This window comes from Equus quagga, chromosome 14 (genome assembly GCF_021613505.1).
Source record: "Equus quagga isolate Etosha38 chromosome 14, UCLA_HA_Equagga_1.0, whole genome shotgun sequence".
NCBI lineage: Eukaryota > Metazoa > Chordata > Mammalia > Perissodactyla > Equidae > Equus > Equus quagga.
This window is the reverse complement of record NC_060280.1, coordinates 20,663,715-20,684,566: the sequence shown is the minus strand read 5'-3', so window position 1 is coordinate 20,684,566 and position 20,852 is coordinate 20,663,715. Positions and strand designations below refer to the sequence as shown.

The 20,852-nt window shown below is 40.5% G+C and overlaps 1 protein-coding gene across 2 annotated transcripts in view; it reads right to left on the bottom strand.

The window, feature by feature from the left end:
• RIC3 (RIC3 acetylcholine receptor chaperone) overlaps window positions 1–20,852 on the bottom strand; it is a 48,269-nt gene that overhangs the window by 13,029 nt on the left and 14,388 nt on the right. For both annotated transcript variants that reach the window (XM_046685407.1, XM_046685406.1), the window contains exons 2-5: window positions 14,114–14,340; window positions 13,048–13,123; window positions 10,673–10,766; window positions 1,256–1,401 (exon numbers count right to left, since the gene is read on the bottom strand). In XM_046685407.1, coding sequence (XP_046541363.1) covers window positions 1,256–1,401; window positions 10,673–10,766; window positions 13,048–13,123; window positions 14,114–14,340 — 543 coding nt within the window. The remainder of the gene's footprint in view (window positions 1–1,255; window positions 1,402–10,672; window positions 10,767–13,047; window positions 13,124–14,113; window positions 14,341–20,852) is intronic.

Here is a 20,852-nt window from a genome sequence, read left to right as displayed (position 1 = left end):
CTGGAGAGGACGTGGAGAAAAGGGAACACGTGTACACTGTTGATGGGAATGTGAATTAGTGCAACCACTATGGAAAACTGTAAGGAGGTTCCTCAAAAAATTAAAGATAGAACTACCAAATGATCCAGTAATTCCACTTCTGGGTATTTATCTGAAGAAAACACAAACACTAATTTGAAAAGATATATGCACCCCTATGTTCACTGCAGCAATTTTTACAAAAACCAAGAGATGGAAACAACCTAAGTGTCCACTGATAGATGAATGGATAAAGAAAATGTGACACACACACATACATACAATGGAATATTATTCAGCTATAAAAAAAGAATAAAATCTTACCATTTGTGGCATGGGTGGACCTCAAGGCATTATGCTAAGTGAAATAAGTCAAAGAAAGACAAATACCTTATAATCTCTCTTACCTGTGGAATATAAAAATAAACAAACAAAAAAACCAAGCTCATACATACAAAGAACAGATTTGTAGTTGCAAGAGGCAGGAGTGGTGGGGGTGGGAAAAGTGAGGGAACTGTTTTTTTTTTTTTTCAAAGATTGACACCTGAGCTAACAACTGTTACCAATCTTCTTTTTTTTCTTTTTCTCCCCAAATCCCCCCAGGACATAGTTGTATATTTCAATTGTGGGTCCTTCTAGTTGTGGCATGTGGGACACCGCCTCAGCATGGCCTGAGGAGCAGTGCCATGTCCGCGCCCAGGATCTGAACCAGTGAAACCCTAGGCCGCTGAAGCAGAGCGCGCAGACTTAAACACTCAGCCACGGGGCCGGCCCCTGTTTTTTTGAGTTTAAATAAACTGAATAAAAATTTTAAAAAATACTACTCAGCAATATAAAAAAAAAAAAGAACTACTGATACAGTCAACATGTAAATCTCAAAAGATTATGCTAAATCAAAGAAGCCAGAAACAAAAGAGCATGTGCAGGATGATCCATTTATATAGACAGGGTAAACTATAGAGACAGAAAGCAATTCAGTTGTTACCGCGGGCAGGAAGGGATTAGTTGCAACGGGGGAGGGAACTTTGTCCAAGATGGTAAAAATGTTCTACAACATGACTGTGGTATAATTACACAACTCTACACATTAGTCAAAACTCAGCCAACCATACACTTAAAATGGGTGAACTTTATTGTATATATACTATACTTTAGTAATAAAGCTGATTTTTAAAACGTTTGTAAGATCTCTTTTCTGGGCTGACAGGTAACACAAAAATGAGAAGATATTATTTACCTTCCCAGTCCTCCATATAAGGGGCCTCCTCAGCTTCTTTCTCTGGAGTGGGTCTGTCAATGAATTTCCCTTCTTTCATGACCCTGGTGATTTCTCGGAGCTGATGCAGCAACCGCTTTTCTTGGTCAGAAGTCACAGTCTGTGCTCTGCGTAGAAATATCAGCCATTTAGTGATAAATCTTCTAGGCAATGAACTTAAACATCACTACAATCGGTCTGGATCCTAGAATAGGAAGTCTAACGGTAGCAGATTACCTATTCGAGGAATTGATCCTAGAACTGCATAGATGGTAACTAGACATATTGTTCAATGTTTTGATTTTACAAATGGGAAAACTAAGGTCCAGAATCAATTAAGTGATTGCTCAAGGGCCCAATGAGTTCATGTCTATACTGGGTCCAGATCCCAGATGTCTCAGCTTTCAGGTCAGTGTTCTTTCAGTATACATATACCCCTGCTTCTCCAATCTCTAAGCAATTTCACCATTACTTACATTACTCCATTTACTACAAGCTACTTTTTTCTGAAGTGAGGTCATCAAAAGAAAATATGCTGGGCCATTTGCCTCAATTAGGGAAAAATATGCTCCTAGGCCAACCCTAAAATCACCATCTACTCGTGCAGAAACAGAGATAAATATCCTAAAATTTCAGAGCTGGATCATTCTGAAAAATCAATCATCTAGATCAGGGAAACTGGGGAAACTGAGGCCCACAGAGGGGAAATTCTACATTTATTCCTATTGCTAGTTAATGTCAGCAATTAAACTAAAACTAAAATCTCGTGGCTTCTGATAGCATTCTGTGCAATTCTTAAAGCACTGTGCTCAAGTTCCATAGTTTAGAAAACCTGAGTTTGAGTCCAACTTAGCGAGGTGGCTCTGGGAAAATGTCTGCAAAAATCAGCTGAGGCTCAAGGCTAATGGTATGACTATTTTCTCTGAGACAGAAGCACGGTATCACACTCATAGGCAGACAAGGCCCTACTTAGAAGACTGAGAACTGTCTGCTTTGGGACCAGTTTTATTTAGTGGCAAGATTTAACAGAGGCTACTTATTCTCCTCTTAAAAACCCAAAGCATTTGAAGTCGATATAACACTCATGAAGGAAAAATACGTTCTGTACCAGCCTTGTGGAGGTGCCACCAATTTTTCAAATCAGCTAGTCCTGAGCCTGTGTTCCTTTTTATGCTTAGCCTAACACACTTTAGCCTTAATGACTAACAGGGAAACCAAAAAAGTGTTTCTCTCTTCAATGTTAAGATGGTAACTAAGGAAAACGAAGGTGCAACATTTCCACAGACCTCAGGTGGGAAGAAAACAAAACCACCGTGAGCTCCACTTCTTTCACACTAAATGGCCTCAAAGCCATGAACTGAAGAAGCCTGTCTAGTGTGCACACAGCTAAAATCTCACATTTATTGGGCCTCTGACAGCTAGCTCTATTCTTCCCATCAGTACAGGAGTCCTGACTCACCACAACAGCTCGTCTCCTCTACACAACCCCTAGTTCTTACTATTACAACCACCCACCCTGTGGGAGGCTTCTCAGGCAGCGAGGTCGCCCCCAGCTTGAAGAGCCCCATGCTTATCACAAAGCTCTTGCCCTCAGGCTGCACATGTGACTTCTCCGGACTGTACTCAGTGTATTCTGATTTTTACTGAATGACACAGTCTTGATTCTGTTTCTTAACTCATGGAAAATTAGAACTTTAATTAAAAGAGGGATGGCTAGGAGAAAAGAAGCAGAAACAGAGAAGGGAAGCTTTCTTAGAGAATGCAAAGTAAAGCAGCCTCTTTTATCTCTGAACAAGTATACTCATATTGTCCATATCACACATCAGACAATTAATCATGGCCCACCTTATGATAACTTCTGAATTTGTCATAATGAACATTTTCATGGATTCCTTATTGTCTCAACTTGGTTTGATACTCCTGGAGGGCAGTGATAAGTTCACAACTGTAAAGGCACAGTGCCACGAACACTGTAAGCTCAATAAATATGTGCTAGTTTGATTGGTTCCCATTTCCTTACCATCCATTTTCTCCCACCTCCCTGAAATCTGGCTTCCATTCCACCATTTTACCAAAACTTGGGAAAATCATCAATGACCACTTTACTCTCAAGTCCAAAAGTCTTTTTCTCACATTTCACTCTTCTTGACTTCTCTGTACTGTGGACCATCTGCTCCTTGAAACATCCTCCTCCCATGGCTATTGAGACATTTGTATTTGTGGGGGACTGGAATTGGCCACCCCAAGATATGTTTCTTTGGCAGGAGGATTATTTTGGGCTGGTTACTTTTGAAAACTGCAGACAGGAAAGAGACTCTGAAAAGTGGAATTTACTTACCCTTTGTTAAGAAACATTTACATTGTAAAGGAAATCTCCATCTGTAAAGGTGTCTCCCTCTCTGTGCCAGGAAGGAGGGATGACCTTATCTCTAGAAACTATTATCAATGTGGAAGGCAAGGACTTAAATCTGCATAATAATATTACTCCTGTTTACTGTACTTGTCTGGTAACCTCCTGTAACTCACTCCCCCCTCCCCCAACTCCTCCTTTGTCTTTAGCTGAAGATGGTATTTAAGGTGGTGCCTTCGGCCATTTTGACGAGTTGCTCAGTTTGCCTGAGCCTCTCCCATGTATACATGTTATAAAGCTTTGTTTAATTTTCTCCTGTTACTCTGTCTCATGTGAATTTAATTCGTTCTCCAGCCAGAACCCATGGTGGGTAGAGGAAATGTCTTCCTCCCCTACATATTCCTTCCACTTCTTTAACTATTCCTTGTATCTCTAATCCTGGCTCACTTCCCTCCTTCCACCTCGTAAAACATAGTTTTTCTAAAGGCTCAATCCTAGGACTCTCCTTGCTCCATTCTTACAATCACACCCTCAGGAAACTTACCCAGCATCACAGATAAAACCATCACTTCTACACAAATGATGCCCAAACTCTACCTCTAATTTTGACTTTTCACACAAAAGCCAGTCTCATAAATCCAGTTATCTCCAGGGCATTTCCACCTGGAGACCTTACCACTACACTGGAATTAACCCTAAATGCACCCTTCAAAACCAGGTCCTGGTTGGGCCCAGGATCATGAGCAGATGCATGAACAGGCAGGCTAGGAGAGGTTGGGTACGGTAGATTCCAAGATGCTAGAAAAATAAAAGGTCAAGTTGAGAAATAACCTCACCAGATTTTTGAATGCTATAAACCCAGAGGAATAATCAAATTCTGAATCCAAGAGTTAAGCACCGAGAGAATGAAACATTCATGGTTAGAACAGAATTCAGATTAGCATAAGACTGCAGGCTATTGCCACACAGCATGATACGCCTCAAGGCATTTTTATCTTCTTCTTATCCTTCATTATTCTTATCTAGTTAGTCATTTTCTTTGGGGAACCAACCCCTCTTCTGCTCACAGGGCACAGATTAGGGAGAAGCCATCCATCCCCTCACCCCTCCATCAGGGGTGACCATGTGGCTCATAGCTAATCATTACACTCCAGCTCCTTGGCTGCAGTGATTAATTCAGTGACATATACAGGACCCAAGTTGGGCCAAGTGTACTTTCTCCTAAAACTGGATCTTGAACATAGTAAAGGCTGATCTGAAAATTTTTCACATTAATTCATGCTGGCAGCAGCCCTTGAAGAGAATGTCCCTTTGTTCCTGCACCCTAAATCCCCAGAGCTGCTCTAGTTCCCACTCTTCCTGAAACCTGGATCTTTAGCTAGTCCTTTGATACTGTGAGCTACCCCATACTGTTCTAATAAATTTGCCACCCGCTCCTAATTTTTACTATCCAGAATTGGCTGCTTGCAACCAAGGAATCCTGATATAGCCTGTGATTTTCTTTCCCCCATGAAGTCCCCTTAATTTGGCCCCCTTTTCTATTTACCAGCCTATTTATTACCTTTTGCTAGAACTTTTTCAATAACCTTCTAGCATGTAGCTGCTCTGCATATCATTATAAGAGTTATTTTTCTAAAGCACAGTAGACCATGATATTTCTCTCAAAAGCCTTCAGAGGCACCCCACTATAAAGACAATGAATTCCAAACTTCTCAGCCTACCATTCAGGACTTTCCAGTCTGGCCCCAGTTGACTTTCCTAGTTTTTCTCCCATTACTTAGCTCCCCATCCGTTTACCCCAGCCTTGCTGTACTCCACTCCAGATACCTAGATTACTTTTTGCTCCCTAAACATGCCTTGAATCTCTTACCTTGTTTGCTGCTTACGCCACCCTCTCCCCCTGAAATATTTTCCCCCCAAACTCTGCCTGAGGAAATCCTTCCATCCTGCAAGGCTTATTCAAATTCCCCCTTTTCCATAAGACCTCCTGTGGTAGGCAGAATAAGATCCTCTCGCCCCTCAAAGATGTCCACATCCTAATCCCTGGAACCTATAATGATATCATCTTATAAGTAAGGGGACTTAAGGTTGCAGATGGAATTAAGGTTGCAAATTGGCTGGCCTTAAAATAGAGATTATCCTGGATTATCTGGGAGGACACAATGTAATCTAGGGTCCTTAAAAGGCGAAGAAGGAGACAGAAAAGGTCAGAGATATGATGTGAGGAGGTCTCAACCCAATGTTGCTGGCTTTGAAGATGGAGGAAAGGGTCTATGAGCCAAGGAATGTGGGCAGTTTCTACAATCTGGAAAAGGCAAGCCGGCCTAGTGGCATATCAGTTAAATTCATGCGCTCTGCTTTGGCAGCCCGGGGATTGCTGGTTCGGATCCCAGGTGCAGACGTATGCACTGCTTATCAAGCCATGCTGTGGCAGGCGTCCCACATATAAAGTAGAAGAAGATGGACAGACACAGATGTTAGCTCAGGGCCACTCTTCTTCAGCAAAGAGAGGAAGATTGGTGGCAGATGTTAGCTCAGGGCTAATCTTCCTTGAAAAAAAAAAGGCAAGGAAATGGATTTTTCCCCAGAAGCTCCAGAAGGGAATGCAGTCCTGCCAACACTTTGATTTTAGCCCAGTGTAGGACTTCTAACATACAGAACTGTAAGATAATAAATGTGTATTATTTTAAGGCATTAAGTTTGTAATAATTTGTCACAGAAGCCATAGAAAACAAATACATGTTCCTAGGGCACACTTTGTCTCTGAGATGCACTTCCTTACAGAGAAAATAATACCACCATTGATAACCATACAGGGCTGCTGTATGAGCAGCAGAGCAAATCAAAATAGGTACCAAAGAAGGTATCTTACTACTGCTGAATGCCTGCTTTAAAGTACTTTTTCAGATCTACCTCATTCATTTCTTCAACGTGTACTGACATTGTCATGTGCTAGCACTAGGAATACAAATTTGAACAATGAAAATTCCCTATCCTCAAGAAGGTTACAAGGCATTAGGAAAGACAGAAAAGTTAACAAATGAACAGAAAGTAATATTATGCTTACAATAGCTGGCAAACCTGGGTGGTGTGGGAGCACACAGGAGGAACACCTAACCAAGTTCTGGGTTCAGGGAGGGAGTGTGAGAGAAAATGATGTCTAAGTTGAGACCTATAAGACAAGCAAGAGTTAAAATAAGTGTGTGTGGAGTGGGGATCAGGGGGCACCCAAGCAAAGGAAAAAAGCATACGCAAAGTTCTAGAAGCAAAAGTGCACAAGTATTTTAGAGGAACAGCAAGTCGTCAGTGTGGCTGGACCACAGAGAGACTGGTGCAGTAGAGGTGTGCAGGACCATGTCACGCAGGACCATGTAAGCCATGTTAAAGACTCTGCACTGTACCATGAGCAACAGGGACCTGTTGAAGGGTTAAAACAAAAGACATAACCCATCTGCTCGGAAAGCAGAAAGTGAAGTGAAGGGAGGCAAAATTAGAGAAAAAGAAACCACATGAGACAGTTCTGACCTATGACATAAGTAGAGGCATTTATTCATTCGTTCACTCACTCTTTCTTCCATTTCAACTAATACTTTTTTAGAGCCTACTATTGGCCTGTGCTAGGCTCTGGGAATAAGAAGGATAATCCCTGCTCTGATACACCTAAAGAGTCTTTTGCAGGGAGACAGACTTATTAATTAGGAAGAAATGACAAGACATGGTGATTGATTAGATATGGGAAGTGAAGGAAAAGGTGAATCAAGGATGACATCTAATTTCTGCTTTGGGTAACTAAGTAGATGGCAGAGCCATTTGCTGATGGGGAACAGTAAAGGTAGAGTAGGTTCAGCTAAGGGTAGATGATTATTTCCAGGTTGGACATTCATTTGTGCAAGAGAGATTTATTGTTTGATAAGGATAAGGGTAGGGACCTGAGACATGGAAGGTATGACCCTGAATCTAGAGGTCAGGAAATGAAGATAAAGATCTCAACTGGGAATGACCATGATTTATTCTTCTACCTTGATAATGTATCTACAAATGCTTGTATCAGAAGTGAATATCTATTCTTTTTAAACAATAAGTATTACGCAGTACCTACCATGTGAACCCAATGAACAAAACAGACTAAGCCTGTCTTGAAAGAGTTTATATTTCAGCAAAGCATGCTAGAAATCTACCAACCTACAAACATACTCAACATGCCTGCCAGGGCTGTCTGCTGCCAGAGGCTGCACCCTCACTTCTCCCCTCAGGCCATGCCATGCTTCTGGGAGGTGAACCATTACAACTGGACATGTCTGGAAGGAAATTTTGCAATAATGAGGACACCTCAATTTTGATTCCTAGACCCTTTCCTTAGTCTTTGTGTCCTTGCGCTGGATATTGTGCTTAATATCAGACATAAAATGGCATAAAACCAACCTTCCAAAAGCCTTCATTATTTAAACACGTGTACAGACATATATCACTCACAGGCAAAAGCTGTCTGAAAAGTTATTAGACAATATTAAAAACTTTCCAATGTTTTGATTCTTACATAAGCATTAAAATGAAGTTTCAGAAACTGCATATTTCTGAAATTTTAAACAAAATCTTGTAGCTATAGAGTGAATATTATATAAAAGGACTTAGAAGGCTGTAGATGAACCTGTCTTCTTTGTCTTAAATCCTCTCCTTGACCCCCAGAAGCCTGGAGGTATGATAAAATCTTTATCTGAGAGAAAAAATAGTAGGGTTTTCTGGGCTCTTGCAATAATCATACAAGCACAGACGCAAAGAAGAACAAACGCCACAGCAGGTGAGGAGAAAGGATCTAAGGGTAAACAGGAGACAGTGGGAAACACGGCTGCTGGTCCTTGCAGCTTCGAGGGCTGAAGTCTCACAGGGCCTACCGTGAGGATAAAAGGTGTTAGAGTGAGGAGTGTCAGAGAGAAAGTCACATCCCTATGGAATAGAAAATGAGAGGTGTGAGAAAGAGAGCCACAAGCTATGTTCTCTTCAGTGGATGGGAGCAGCTCCCCAGTTCCCGAGAGATACTGTGGAAAACGTTTTACACAATCATTGCCATGTGGCAGGCTGGAATCAATATGCTCTCGACAAGTCCACACCTCAGCATCTTATAAGAGGTAAACGTTCTGAGCTAGGACCAGCAGCCCCAGAAACAATGGGATGGCACAACTCCAGCTGCAGGGCGGGGACAACTCCTCTGTCTTTGTACATAAAATACAGAGAAGTAATCCAGCACAAAGAGGACAGACAGTAGTTAGAGGTTACAGTGCTGCGTCTCTGGCTTAGACAATGGACAGATGCTATGCGTGGGTTAGATGGTGGGGTTATTTGATTTGAGCTAAGGGACTCTGACTAGCAGTGAGTAATAGTGAGATGATATCTTCATGTGGTTTCTTATACAAGGCCCAGGGTTGGGTCTCCCAGGTGGGAGGTCCTGCCCACAGGTATTCATCTATGGTTTTCATGATCCTTAGGCATGGCCTGGGCTTTGAATGGACCACAGCCAGGGTACAGATATTTTTTGAGGCATGAGGGTCTATAAATGCCTGGTAGCTCTCCACCCAGACTGTGAGTGGTATAGGGTAAGGCCAGAAAAGGCCACAACATGGTTCAGTCACACTCATACAAATATTTATACATTAGATAATGTATATGAAAAATTTAGCTCAGAGCTTGGTCCTCAGTAAGGGTTCAATAAATATCTAATATTATTATACACTCACACAGACATTCTCATGTATAGCTATGCACATATACCTTACCACTTTGGGGAACAGTCTAGGTAGTCACTCTGCTTTCTGGACCAAAAGAAGGTCAAGGCTCCTGGGCCCAGACAGGTAAGGTTCATCCTCATAAATGTCATTTCAGCAGCACTGTAGACATTGCAGGGAAAAGCCAAGTAAAGAGGCTGCAATCTGAGTGTGTTCACTCTTCTCTTATCCAGCCAAAGATGGGTAGGGCTGGGGCCAGCGAGCAGAGAAAGGGGCATGGCACTAGTACCACCAAGGATGGCAAACAGAAGGGGCCAAGGTGGAGCAGCAGTTTTCTGGGGCAAAGACTCCACAGGGAGCCCATGGAGCTATAGCAAGGACCTTTCAACACTTCTTTCGGCAAGGGATTTTGTTTCTCACCTCCAGTTCTTCCTCCATTCTTGTCAGAAGGCCCAGCTCAAACTGAATCTGTCCTTGTTCTCAATCTCACATTCTGGTTTTTCCTTCCTGACCTTCCTACATGCATGTTTTCTTAATTGTTGCCCACTTCCATCAACCACCTACCTCTTCAATCTGTGACCAGCCCTTTAGCAAGAGAAGTAAGTCTTTCCTGTGGGGCATCCTAAAGGGCTAGTTTGGCTCCTGATACATACTTTATATGTCTGATTCTGTTATGGCATAGTTGACACAGAACACAAATGCCTAATCTGATCAGACTTGCTCTCTTCTCTCATTTTATCTCAAATAGAAAGCACAATATTTAATAATCTGGTTCTACTTAAAATTATGCCTTTTTTAGACAGCTAGGAAACTGTCTGCCTTAACACCCAGTTATTTCACCCTGCAGGATATGCTCACAAATTTGCTCTCACAATAATGTCCACAACCCAGAAGATACACTCTTATAAACTGAGATTGCTTGATAGCACGAAAACGGAAATGTTAAGTGAGAAATAATATGTAAATGACAAATAAGTTAACAACTATATAAAAGTGACCCAGGTGCCAGCCCCATGTCCTAGTGGTTAAGTTCAGCATGCTCCACTTCAGCGGTCCAGGTTTGGTTCCCAGGTGCAGACCTACACCATTTATTGGCAGCCATGCTGAGGTGGCAACCCATATACAAAACAGAGGAAGACTGGAAGAGATGTTAGCTCAGGGCAAATCTTCCTCAAGCAAAACAAGGAAGATTGGCAACAGATGTTAGCTCAGGGTGAATCTTCCTCAGGGAAAGAAAAAAAAAAGTGGCCCAGAAATCAAAGAAAAGCAAAATTTTGAATTGATTCTCTAAAGGGGAAATAGCCTAAGTCCTGTTATGTGAAAACCTACCTTTCACCATTAGGTCCCACTCTGTTGATTAATTTTTCCATGGCTTCTTCTGTCTCTTTCAGTTTTTCCTGTAGTTGAACAAGCTCAAAATTGGCTGAAAAATAAGCATCAATCTAAGAACCATCACACACAACTCCCTAAGCTCTTTTCTGAAACATGGCTGGCTGTAACACTCTACAATAATCCAGGCTGGTCCTGAGACTCAGAGAAGAGACAGAGAGTCACTCCCACTGATCCAATCAGCACACAAAGGGCACTGAGGTCTGTGCTGCGAGACCTAAAGGACACATATTTAGCAACTGACGAATAAATCACTCTCTCTTACACACAGAAATACTAAGAAAGATAAGCTAAGAAAATACCAAGGGTGAAAAGCACACCCTTACACAGTCACCCAAGAAGAAATGACGAAGATAAACTTACCCTTTCTAATCCAAATGATGCTTGAGGGTAAAGTACCAAACCTATAAGGTGCTTTAGAAAAGGAGTGAAGACCCTGAAATGAGCAATATTTTACCTGAACCTAAGGTTTGAAAACAACTGGAAGATAATAGTTTAAATGTTACACTCCTTCAGTAGAGGAAGCCTTGAACTAGAAACCTCCCTGCCCAAGGTTTTCTGACCTAGTCACCTGGGATGAAGCGGTGTAACCTTGATTCCCAGAAGTAGTTTTCTCAACAAGGGTCAGTAGAAACCACATCTATCTACTGAAACTAACATCAAGACCCTAAAAATAGAACATAAAAAATAAATCACTCAATCAGTACACGAAATGAACCAGGAAAGGAACTAGGCAGTAAGAAAATAAGACGTTGTTCATTATGTAGATAATCTAGTTTTTCTGTTTCATAACCAAGTACTATTCTATCCAGATACACTTAGAGGGTCATTGTAAAATGTAATTTTTCAAAGGCCTTTTAATACTTCTGGAACAAATTCTTCTTCAAGCAGTTAATATTTGTAAAGTGTCTAGAGGACATAAATGCTTAGGTTATTTTTATTTTCTGCATGATTAAAAATTGAAGGATAACAAGCTGATATAACTGCTACTACATTATAAAGCAGCTGCTCTTAGGAATTCATTGTATTTACAGTCACGTGCCACAAAATGACACTCAGGTCAATAATGAACTGCATATATGACGGTGGTCCCTAAGATGAGTACCATATAGCCCAGGCGTGTAGCAGGCTATACCATCTAGGTTTGTGTCAGTACACTCTACGATGTTCACACAGTGACGAAATTGCCTAATAATGCATTTCTAAGAATCTCTCAGTGACGCATGACTGTACTTCTTTTTGTTTTAAATGCATTATGTGACAAGACACAGAATTTGCTGCTCTTTAAAGAGTCTACAAACCTTTCAAAAATTGTTTTACCAATGCATTTACCATCACTGTTAGTTACACACTATCTCAATTAAGAGCACAGCAGCTTTCTTAAAGGATTCTCTGAATAGTTAAGATCTCCAAAAGGAAGGTAGAATGTGACTGGGACATCTTCTTCCACAGAGAATCCAGAGTAAATCCAAAAAGCAATTATGGGCCAAGGGCAGATGCCTCAAGTGGTCCAGCCTCACTTCATTTTGCTGATGTCTTTCTTTTAAAATCCTCTGAGATTTCATTAACCCCAGGATAAAGCAGTTAGGCTTCCAAGGCCTTCAACAACATGGCTTAACCTACCTACTCTTCAGGCCTTCTTTCCCACAGCTGCCTGGTGTCAGGCTGTGTGTTACTCAAGCCATCCCATCTATCTGTCAGGCCCTCCTCCACAGCCACCCAGCTAGATGTGATTTCCTATAAGGCTTTCACCAAATCCCTTCTTTCTATAGTTTCTTCTTCTTTCACAAGTTATTTTTCCAAACATCCATCCTAGACTATAAATTCTTAGAGGGAAGGGCCATGCCATGTACATTTCATTTCCTCAGTGAGCACAGAACATTCCAGTTGATCAGTAAATATTTGATGACCATGTTTCAAGAGTCTGAAGTGTTAAACTCTGTCCCTAGATCTAATAACTGACTTCAGCAATGACTTGATCTCTCCATTTTCCCTCTGTGAAATAAAGATATTTGCTACCAATATTCTGAAGTCTGGAAATGAGAAGTAACCCATTCAAAATGTGAAATATTAATTTGCTAACATATAAAAAAGAGAACTGGCGGTCTTGTACTTCTTGTAACTCTCTCTCCCTTAAAAGGCCAACATCAATATGGAAACTTTTGAGAATTCCCAGAAGTAAGGTAAAAATGGCATCAGATTAATTTGGGGCAACTTTTGAGAAATGCTTTTAAGACATATCCACAGAGTGTCCCTCTGGCTGTATTAGAGCTGTCTGACTCCAACCTTGTGCATATACCAGAAAGGGCACTCACTAATTTTCCTGTGGGTATTTCCAGGTGTGGCAGTGGAGCATTTCCGATCCTCTGCAGCAGTCTTCCCCTTGGAGAGCTGAGAATTGAAGGAGGTACAGCACACATCAACAGCAGCTCAGAACCTCAAAGTCACAGAACCCCTCATAGTAAATGAAGGGAAAAAAGGTTGGGGGACAAAAATTAAGCCAGAAATTAAACCAAATAGCAACATCAGAGAAACATCTCAAAAAAAAAAAAAAGCCAACAGAAAGTTTATATGTAAAACATTATCAAGGCACAAGGAAAAAAATATCTCTTTATAGGTCATCTGCCTTGTCCATGCTCATCCAAGACTCAACTCAGGCTGCCTGCAGAATTCCTGGGCAAGAAGGAACTCACCTCTTATCTAGTTAGAAGGGGAAAGTGACGCTCCTACCTCCACTTCACAGTGCCCAGACCCATGGCCTGCCAAAGCCTGCCTGGAGGTGGAACTTAACTGGGAGTCTGCTTTTAAAGGACCCAACCATGTCTCCCCAGAGCTAGGAAATATCAGGCTTAGTTTCAGGATGTGGCAGTCCTGTTTCAGGAGAATTACTGGAAATGATGTTAAAAACAGCACTTCACACTCCTGGAGGGAAAGAAGGATAAAGTGGTATTGGCAGTCCTTATATGGCCTCATAGTAGCTTCATGGAAATCACTATGCCAATCCTAATAAAAAAGTTCTTAGAACATCTTTACGCCTTTTCAGCTTGCAAAAATGTCCAGTCAAAAAAAATTGGGGGAGGGGGCCTTGAACTTTATTGCTCACTGAATCAGGAACTAGAAGATCCCGGTTCAAATCCTGATTTGCAGTTTCAGTTATGAATTCTGGGGCCAATCATTTAAGCTCTGAGTGAAGATTTTCTCATCTGTAAAACTGAGATAAGAGCTATCCTAAGTACCTCATAAAGAGGAGGCAAAGTTTAAAGAGATGATGGATTTGAAAAAGGGTTATGAACTGTAAAGGGTTTTAATGCCGACAATGATTTTTATTACAATGATATTAGATTTTCATTGATGTAATATGATCAAGATGATTCCACTCACCTTAAATAGAATGTACAGTATATACAGAAAAATCCCAAAACCATAGATGGGAATTATCTGCCCCATCAGGCCTCTTCCACTACCTCCTCCTCCAATGCCTCCACCTGATCCTTTGGCCTTTGCAAATGCCTCTGCAAGGTGAGACCTCTGGAAACGAGCCCCAGGGCTCTGGCCATCTGAGGGTGCCTGGTGATGATGCATCATAGGTGGAAATCGACCCAACTTTCCTGAGAAAAGAAATTAATCAGTCTTTATTTCTTCTACTATTTTAAATATGGTTATCATGAAAACATCTCACATACTGAGGTACAAATAACAGAAGCCAATTCAAGTATGAGAAAAAATGAGAACTTAATTAGAAGGATATAGAGGTATCACACAGATAATATGATGTGGCAATCTCTAACTGTTCACCAAACCCATTTTCTCTTCCTTTTGGGTCCACACCTGTCACACAAATGACATTTTTCAGCTTCCCATACAGTTAAATGAAGCCATGTGACTGAGTTCCAGCCAAAGGAATGTGAGTGATATGTGCTAGTTCAAGGCCTGGCCTATAAAACTGCCCATGCACTTAACTCCACGTTCATTTCCCTTCTGCAGACTGGATGCTGACACCTAGGGAGACCTTGGAAGTTATGTGGTGAAAGTGGCAGAGCTTTCCAGTAACCTGGGTTCCTGAATAACTGTGTGGCACAGAGCCCTCCAGTGGTGCCACTCCACCAACTTAGAACCATGTGGACCTGTTTATGTGAGTGAAAAATAAACCTCTATTGTCTTAGGGCCATTATACACTTTGGAGTATATCTGTTACAGCAGTTAGCCACCTCCAATACAGATAAGGAAATGCAATCTGGTCTCAGAAGAGAATAGAATCAGAAACTGGAAAGCCATCAGGATCTAGGACAGCTACTCTCACATTCTAGCTCAATCTTTCTCACTCTCTATGGGGCCATAAGGCCTCTTTCTGTGCATATCTTCTTCATTCTCCTTTCTCTGCAGACCACTTTAGCTTCTTTGTGAACATGGAAGAAGATGTTCATCCCAAAACCCCTCTATTTGCATGTTCTTCAAGAGGCCAGCAGAGACTAGTGATAATTCCAAATTGCTTGGAAGAAGATTCTGAGTACTGAGCTTGGGTAGCTGAGCAGATAGGATTCATGCAGTGCCAACAGGGTCACAGGGGCTCATCCCTGTGAGTGGAAGCAGAAGGCTTAGAGAAAGGAGGGCACATCAATTTTCTTGCGTTTTTCCTCCATCAGGAGCAGCCAAACATTATCATCCACTGCCAAGCCTCCTTGAAAGCCATAGGTGGAAAAGAAAAGAAAGACATCCCTTCAAAAGGCCATGTAAACAGGTTTGTGTGGAAAAACCACTGGGAGATAACACTAGAGAGCAGAAAACACTAGAGAGCAGAAAGACTTCATAAATCAGACTCTAAAAATAGAAACTAGAGAGGCCACCCTGGTGCTGTCGTGGTTAAGTTCACATGTTCCACTTCAGTGGCCCGGGGTTCGTGGGTCAGATCCCAGGCATGGACCTACACACCACTCATCAAGCCATGCTGTGGTGGCATCCCACATGTAAAGTAGAAGAAGACTGGCACAGAGGTTAGCCCAGGGACAGTCTTCCTCAGGCAAAAAGAGGAAGACTGGCAACAGATGTTAGCTCAGGGCCAATTTTCCTCATCAAAACAACACAAAACAAAAGAAACTATACAGTGAAAAACTGTTGGATTTCAACAAAATTAAGGATTTCTGTTCAATAAAGAATACCATGAACAGAATTAATATAGAAGATAGACAAGGAAAAGTTTGTGCAACATCTAAAATTGACAAGGGATTAAATCTCTATAATAGACAAGGAATTCCTACAATTTGATATGAATCTCACAGGAAACCCAATAAAAAAATGGTCAAAAGACATGAGTAGGGAACTCAGAAAGAGAAACTTAAATGGTTGACAAGTATATAAAGAGATGATCAAATTCAAAGTAAAACCAACAAGTAAAATACAAATTAAAACAATGGGATAGCACTTAAACCTCTCCAAAGGGCTAAAATTAGAATGGTGGATAATAGCAAGGGTTGGTAAAGATGTGGGAAGGCAAGAACTCTCAAGCACTCTGAGAATGTAAACTGATAGACCCATTTTGCTAAGTGATTTGGCTGTACTTAGGGACATTAAATATGTCTATGCCCTATGATCCAGTGATCCCACTCTGGTGGAGAAATTCTCAAATAAGGCTGTGTATATCCAAATTTGAATTACAGACTTTATAGAAGTGTGCGAGAATGTTCACTGTGATGATGTTGTACCAGGGAGCTTGAAGTAACTTTGATTTCTATAACTGGAAGACTATAAAATCAAAATGGAGTGGACACAAATATGGAACTCTATGTAGCTTTTAGAAATCACACTTTAGAAGTACCTACAGCAACATGAACATATCTTAAAAAGCACAGTATAGAGTAAAAAAAATAAGTAAATACCATTCTGTAAGCTGAAGACACACCATAATCGTACTATGTATCTTTCAAGCAAATATGTAGGTATAAGGACATAAAACACAAACGTTGGAGTGAGTGCACGTGAAGGGGGAAGGGAATGGGCATGTGGATCGAAAATAAAGAGTTTAAAAGGAAAGAACAACACAAGAAAGGAATCTTTCACTGATGACATTAATCAGGTGTCATGAACTGGGGACTATCTTAAGTCAACTCTCTGCTCCTGAGATAAGAAAGAAGGTGGATGCACAGGCAGGAAGGTAAGACAGCGAGCCACTGGCCTGAGAGCTGCCTTCTGCCTTGTATCCTCTCTCAGCCAAGCTCCACTCCAAAAATCCTCATTTCTCTCCTAATATTGACTTTGGATGACATGGAAATTATGAGAAGAAATGCTTCTTTTTAAGAGCAGGTTAGCAACAGAAGCACAGCTTCAGACAGAAGGAGAAAACCAGGTCACCACTCCTTATTCTGTGTGCTGGTGACTACGTTGCTATTAAATTGCCAAAGATCTTAATACATTAAACAGTGAGCACTGGCTTTAAGGCTTTAAAGCATCTTCAAAAACTGCCTAGCTCAGGGCTGACCCTGTGGCGTAGTGGTTAAGTTCGGTGCATTCTGCTTCGGTGGCCCCAGTTCGTGGGTTCGGATCCTGGGCAAGGACCTACATCACTCATCACTCATGCTATGGCAGCAACTCACATATAAAAGCAGAGGAAGACTGGCACAGATGTTAGCTCAGGGCTAATGTTCCTCAGCAAAAAACACACAAAAAACTACCTAGCTAGCATCCAAGAAGCTATCTTTTCTCTTGAGAGAATCTGATATATCAGGTGGCTACTTTCAATAAACTAGATTTAATATTTGTAGTAATATGTTGTTGAACTTCATTTTACTGTACTAAGAACAGTGTCTTCAAAACTTGGCATACAACAAAACATAAAAATTCAAAACCAGGTAGTGGCACAAAAGACATTATTTTGCATTCCTAAAACTGAAAAACGATGATAATGCTAAACATTACACATCCCCCCTAAAACTTGTATAGATCTGTCAGCCAGGAAGATCTATTGGACAGTTACTATGTTGAGGACTCTATGCTGTAGGTGGGAAAGGAGGAGAATCACAAATGAAATAGAAACAATAGCTCCCAAATAGAACAATGTTTTTAAAAATTAGTATATTCAAAACAACAAACAACAACAAAAAAGGGACAGGGTATCAAGTACCTTATTACTAGACTAAATGTCTAAGTACTGAAAGAATGCAAAAAGAAAAAAAATGAAGAGAGGAGTCAAATGAGATCAATCACTGAAGGGAACGAGATTCAGAACAGCAGAGAAGCAAAGGCACACCAGGAAGAAAGAAGAATGCATGCACTGAGAAAGACATGAGAAAAGAAATAAGAATGAAGAATAAATAAAGTTAACTACCAAATTAGTTTGGCTCCATTTAGGGAAGTAATGAGAGAAAGCAGAGGGAAGTGGAGGTGGGAGGAGTTTAAGTGCTAACTTGTGGTGTATAAATTTGATACTGTGAGTCTAGGATCAGGGAAATGACTGAATGAGAGGTGTGTTTGAAGGGGATTGATCTGGCAGTTGAGTATAGGGCCTAACGCAGAGAGAAAGAAACTAGGGTCTGGGAAATCAGCAAAAAGGCAATAATTTAGCTCTGAGATGCAAGGGCCTGAGGTGCATGCTATAGCTGCAAAAAGGAAAGGATAGGTCCAAGGGCTCTTACCATGTAATGATTAGTAGCATTTAATACTGAACAGAATAGAGAGCTAATGGAGGAGAGGGTCAGAAAACTCGAGGGTCACTTTAAGATATGAGAAGACAATGAGGAAAACCGGAAGGGCTTATGTTAGGGGCAGACTGAGTACATTTTTCACATGTTCAATTCCAGGTGTTGGTGGCACATTCAGAGGGAATTTTTATTAGACTGTAGTTAAGCTTGAGAAGAAATTCTAAGCTACCTACATGACAAAGCTAATTAAAAATAAGTGAGTGAATGGTTCACATACCAAAAAGGCTGGAGGGTATGTGAACTTACATGTAAACAAGAGGAAGAAAAGAAAACTGAGCTTGTCAAAGAGGTCCAGAAGCAAACTAGCATCATAAAAGTCAAAGGAGGATAAAATTGAAAGCAACTGAGAAGTCCAGAAGAAACTGATAAAAGACTAACAGCAATCCCTGTTTTTAGACATAATGTATTCTTGGGAGAAGGATGGCCACTACATGAAATCTTGACTGTCCACCTGATTAGACAATAAAAGAAACCAATATACTACAAAGCATCATAGAATCTTCAGAGTTAGAAGGAAACTTAAAAGTCATCCAGTCTCTCAACAAATGGTATGGGGACAACTAGATATGTACATGCAAAAGAATGGACCCCTACCTCACACCATACTAAATTTTTAAAAATTAGCTCAAAATGGATTAAAGACGTAAATGTAAGAGCTAAAACCATAAAATTCTAAGAAGAAAACAGACATAAATTTTTGTGACCTTGGGTTAGATAACATTTTCTTAGATATGACACCAAAAGCACAAGCAACCAAAGAAAAAATAGGTATACTGGACTTCATCAAATTTTAAAACTTTTGTGCTGCAAAGGACACCATCAAGAAAATGAAGACAACCCACTGAATGCAAGAAAATATTTGCAAATCATATATCTGATAAGGATCTAGTATCCAAATTATATAAAGAACTCTTACCACTCAACAATAAAAAGACAAATAACCCAATTGAAAATGAACAAAAGATCTTAACAGACATTTCTCCAAAGAAGATATATAAATGGCCAAGAAGCACAAGAAAATTTGTTCAACACCACCAGCCATCAAGGAAATGTAAGTCAAATCCACAACAAGATACTAATTTACACCCATTAGGGTGCTATAATCAAAAAGACAGACAATAAAAAGTGTTGGCAAGAATGTCGAGAAAATGGAACTATCATACTCCGCTGGTGGGAATGTAAAACAGTGCAGCCACTTTCAAAAACAGTCTGGCAGTTCCTCACAAGGGTAAAGTTTCCATATGATCCAGCAATTCTACTCTTAGGTATACACCCAAGAAGAATATGCTCACACAAAAACTTGTACACAAATGTTCATAGCAGTATTATTCATAATAGCCAAATGTCCATCACTAATGAATGGATAGACAAAATGTGGTATATCCATACAATGGAATATCATTTGGCCATAAAAAGGAAGGAAGTACTGATGAACTCTGAGAATATAATGCTAAATGAAAAAAAGCTAGTCATGCAAAACCACATATTATATGATTCCATTAATATGAAATGTCCCGAATAGGCAAATCTACAGAGACAGACAGCAGATTAGTGGTTGCTTAGGGTTGGGGGAATGGGAAGGAGAGTGACTGTTAATGGGTATGGTTTTTGTTTGAGGGAGAGTGATAAAAATGTTCTGAAATTGATTGTGGTGACGGTTGCACAACTCTGTGACTATATTAAAAACCACTGACAGTATACTTTAAATAGGTAAATTGCATGGCATGTGAATTATATCTCAATAAAGCTGTAATTTCTTTTTGGAGTCATCTAGTCTAACCATTTGTGTTCAATTCCCTCAGCTCTCTTAAGTGGTGGTCCTAACTCTGCTGAATAGCATCAAACAGGAAACAGTATTTCCCTCCAGGAAGCCCATGCCACCTCCATACAGCTCTGTTAGAACTGTCTTCTTTATATTGAGTTAACGAGTGAGTAAGAAAGGAAGAATAACAAGGTTTCAAAAAGCAACACTGAATGAGTCACAATGTGGCAAGAAGGAGAGAAACATTAAAACTGATTTCAAAAGAGGTTATTGATAAAGAGATTGTAGACTGGAATCAAAGAGGTGCTGAAAAAGTAGAGAACACTATTTTCAAAGGTAGGAGAGGGAATTGGAGAGCAATGGAACAGACAGACTAGATGGTAAAAATATGTTTATATCCTAGGAGAAATCTGAGCATTTTATATTCAGTGTAGTAGTTCACATATTTACTAGTGAATACTTAATGTGCCAGACACTGTGGCAGACATAGAGATTAAAATGATAAATAAGACAGAGTCCCTGTCTTTACAGAGTTTACAGACAAGAAGTATAGTTACAAAGCAACATGGTAACTGTACCGTGACCATCAAATCCAATGACTTTTCCTCAGTTCTCACTCTTAAGACTCCTCTGCAACATAAAAAAGTAAATAACCTACTAGTCATTC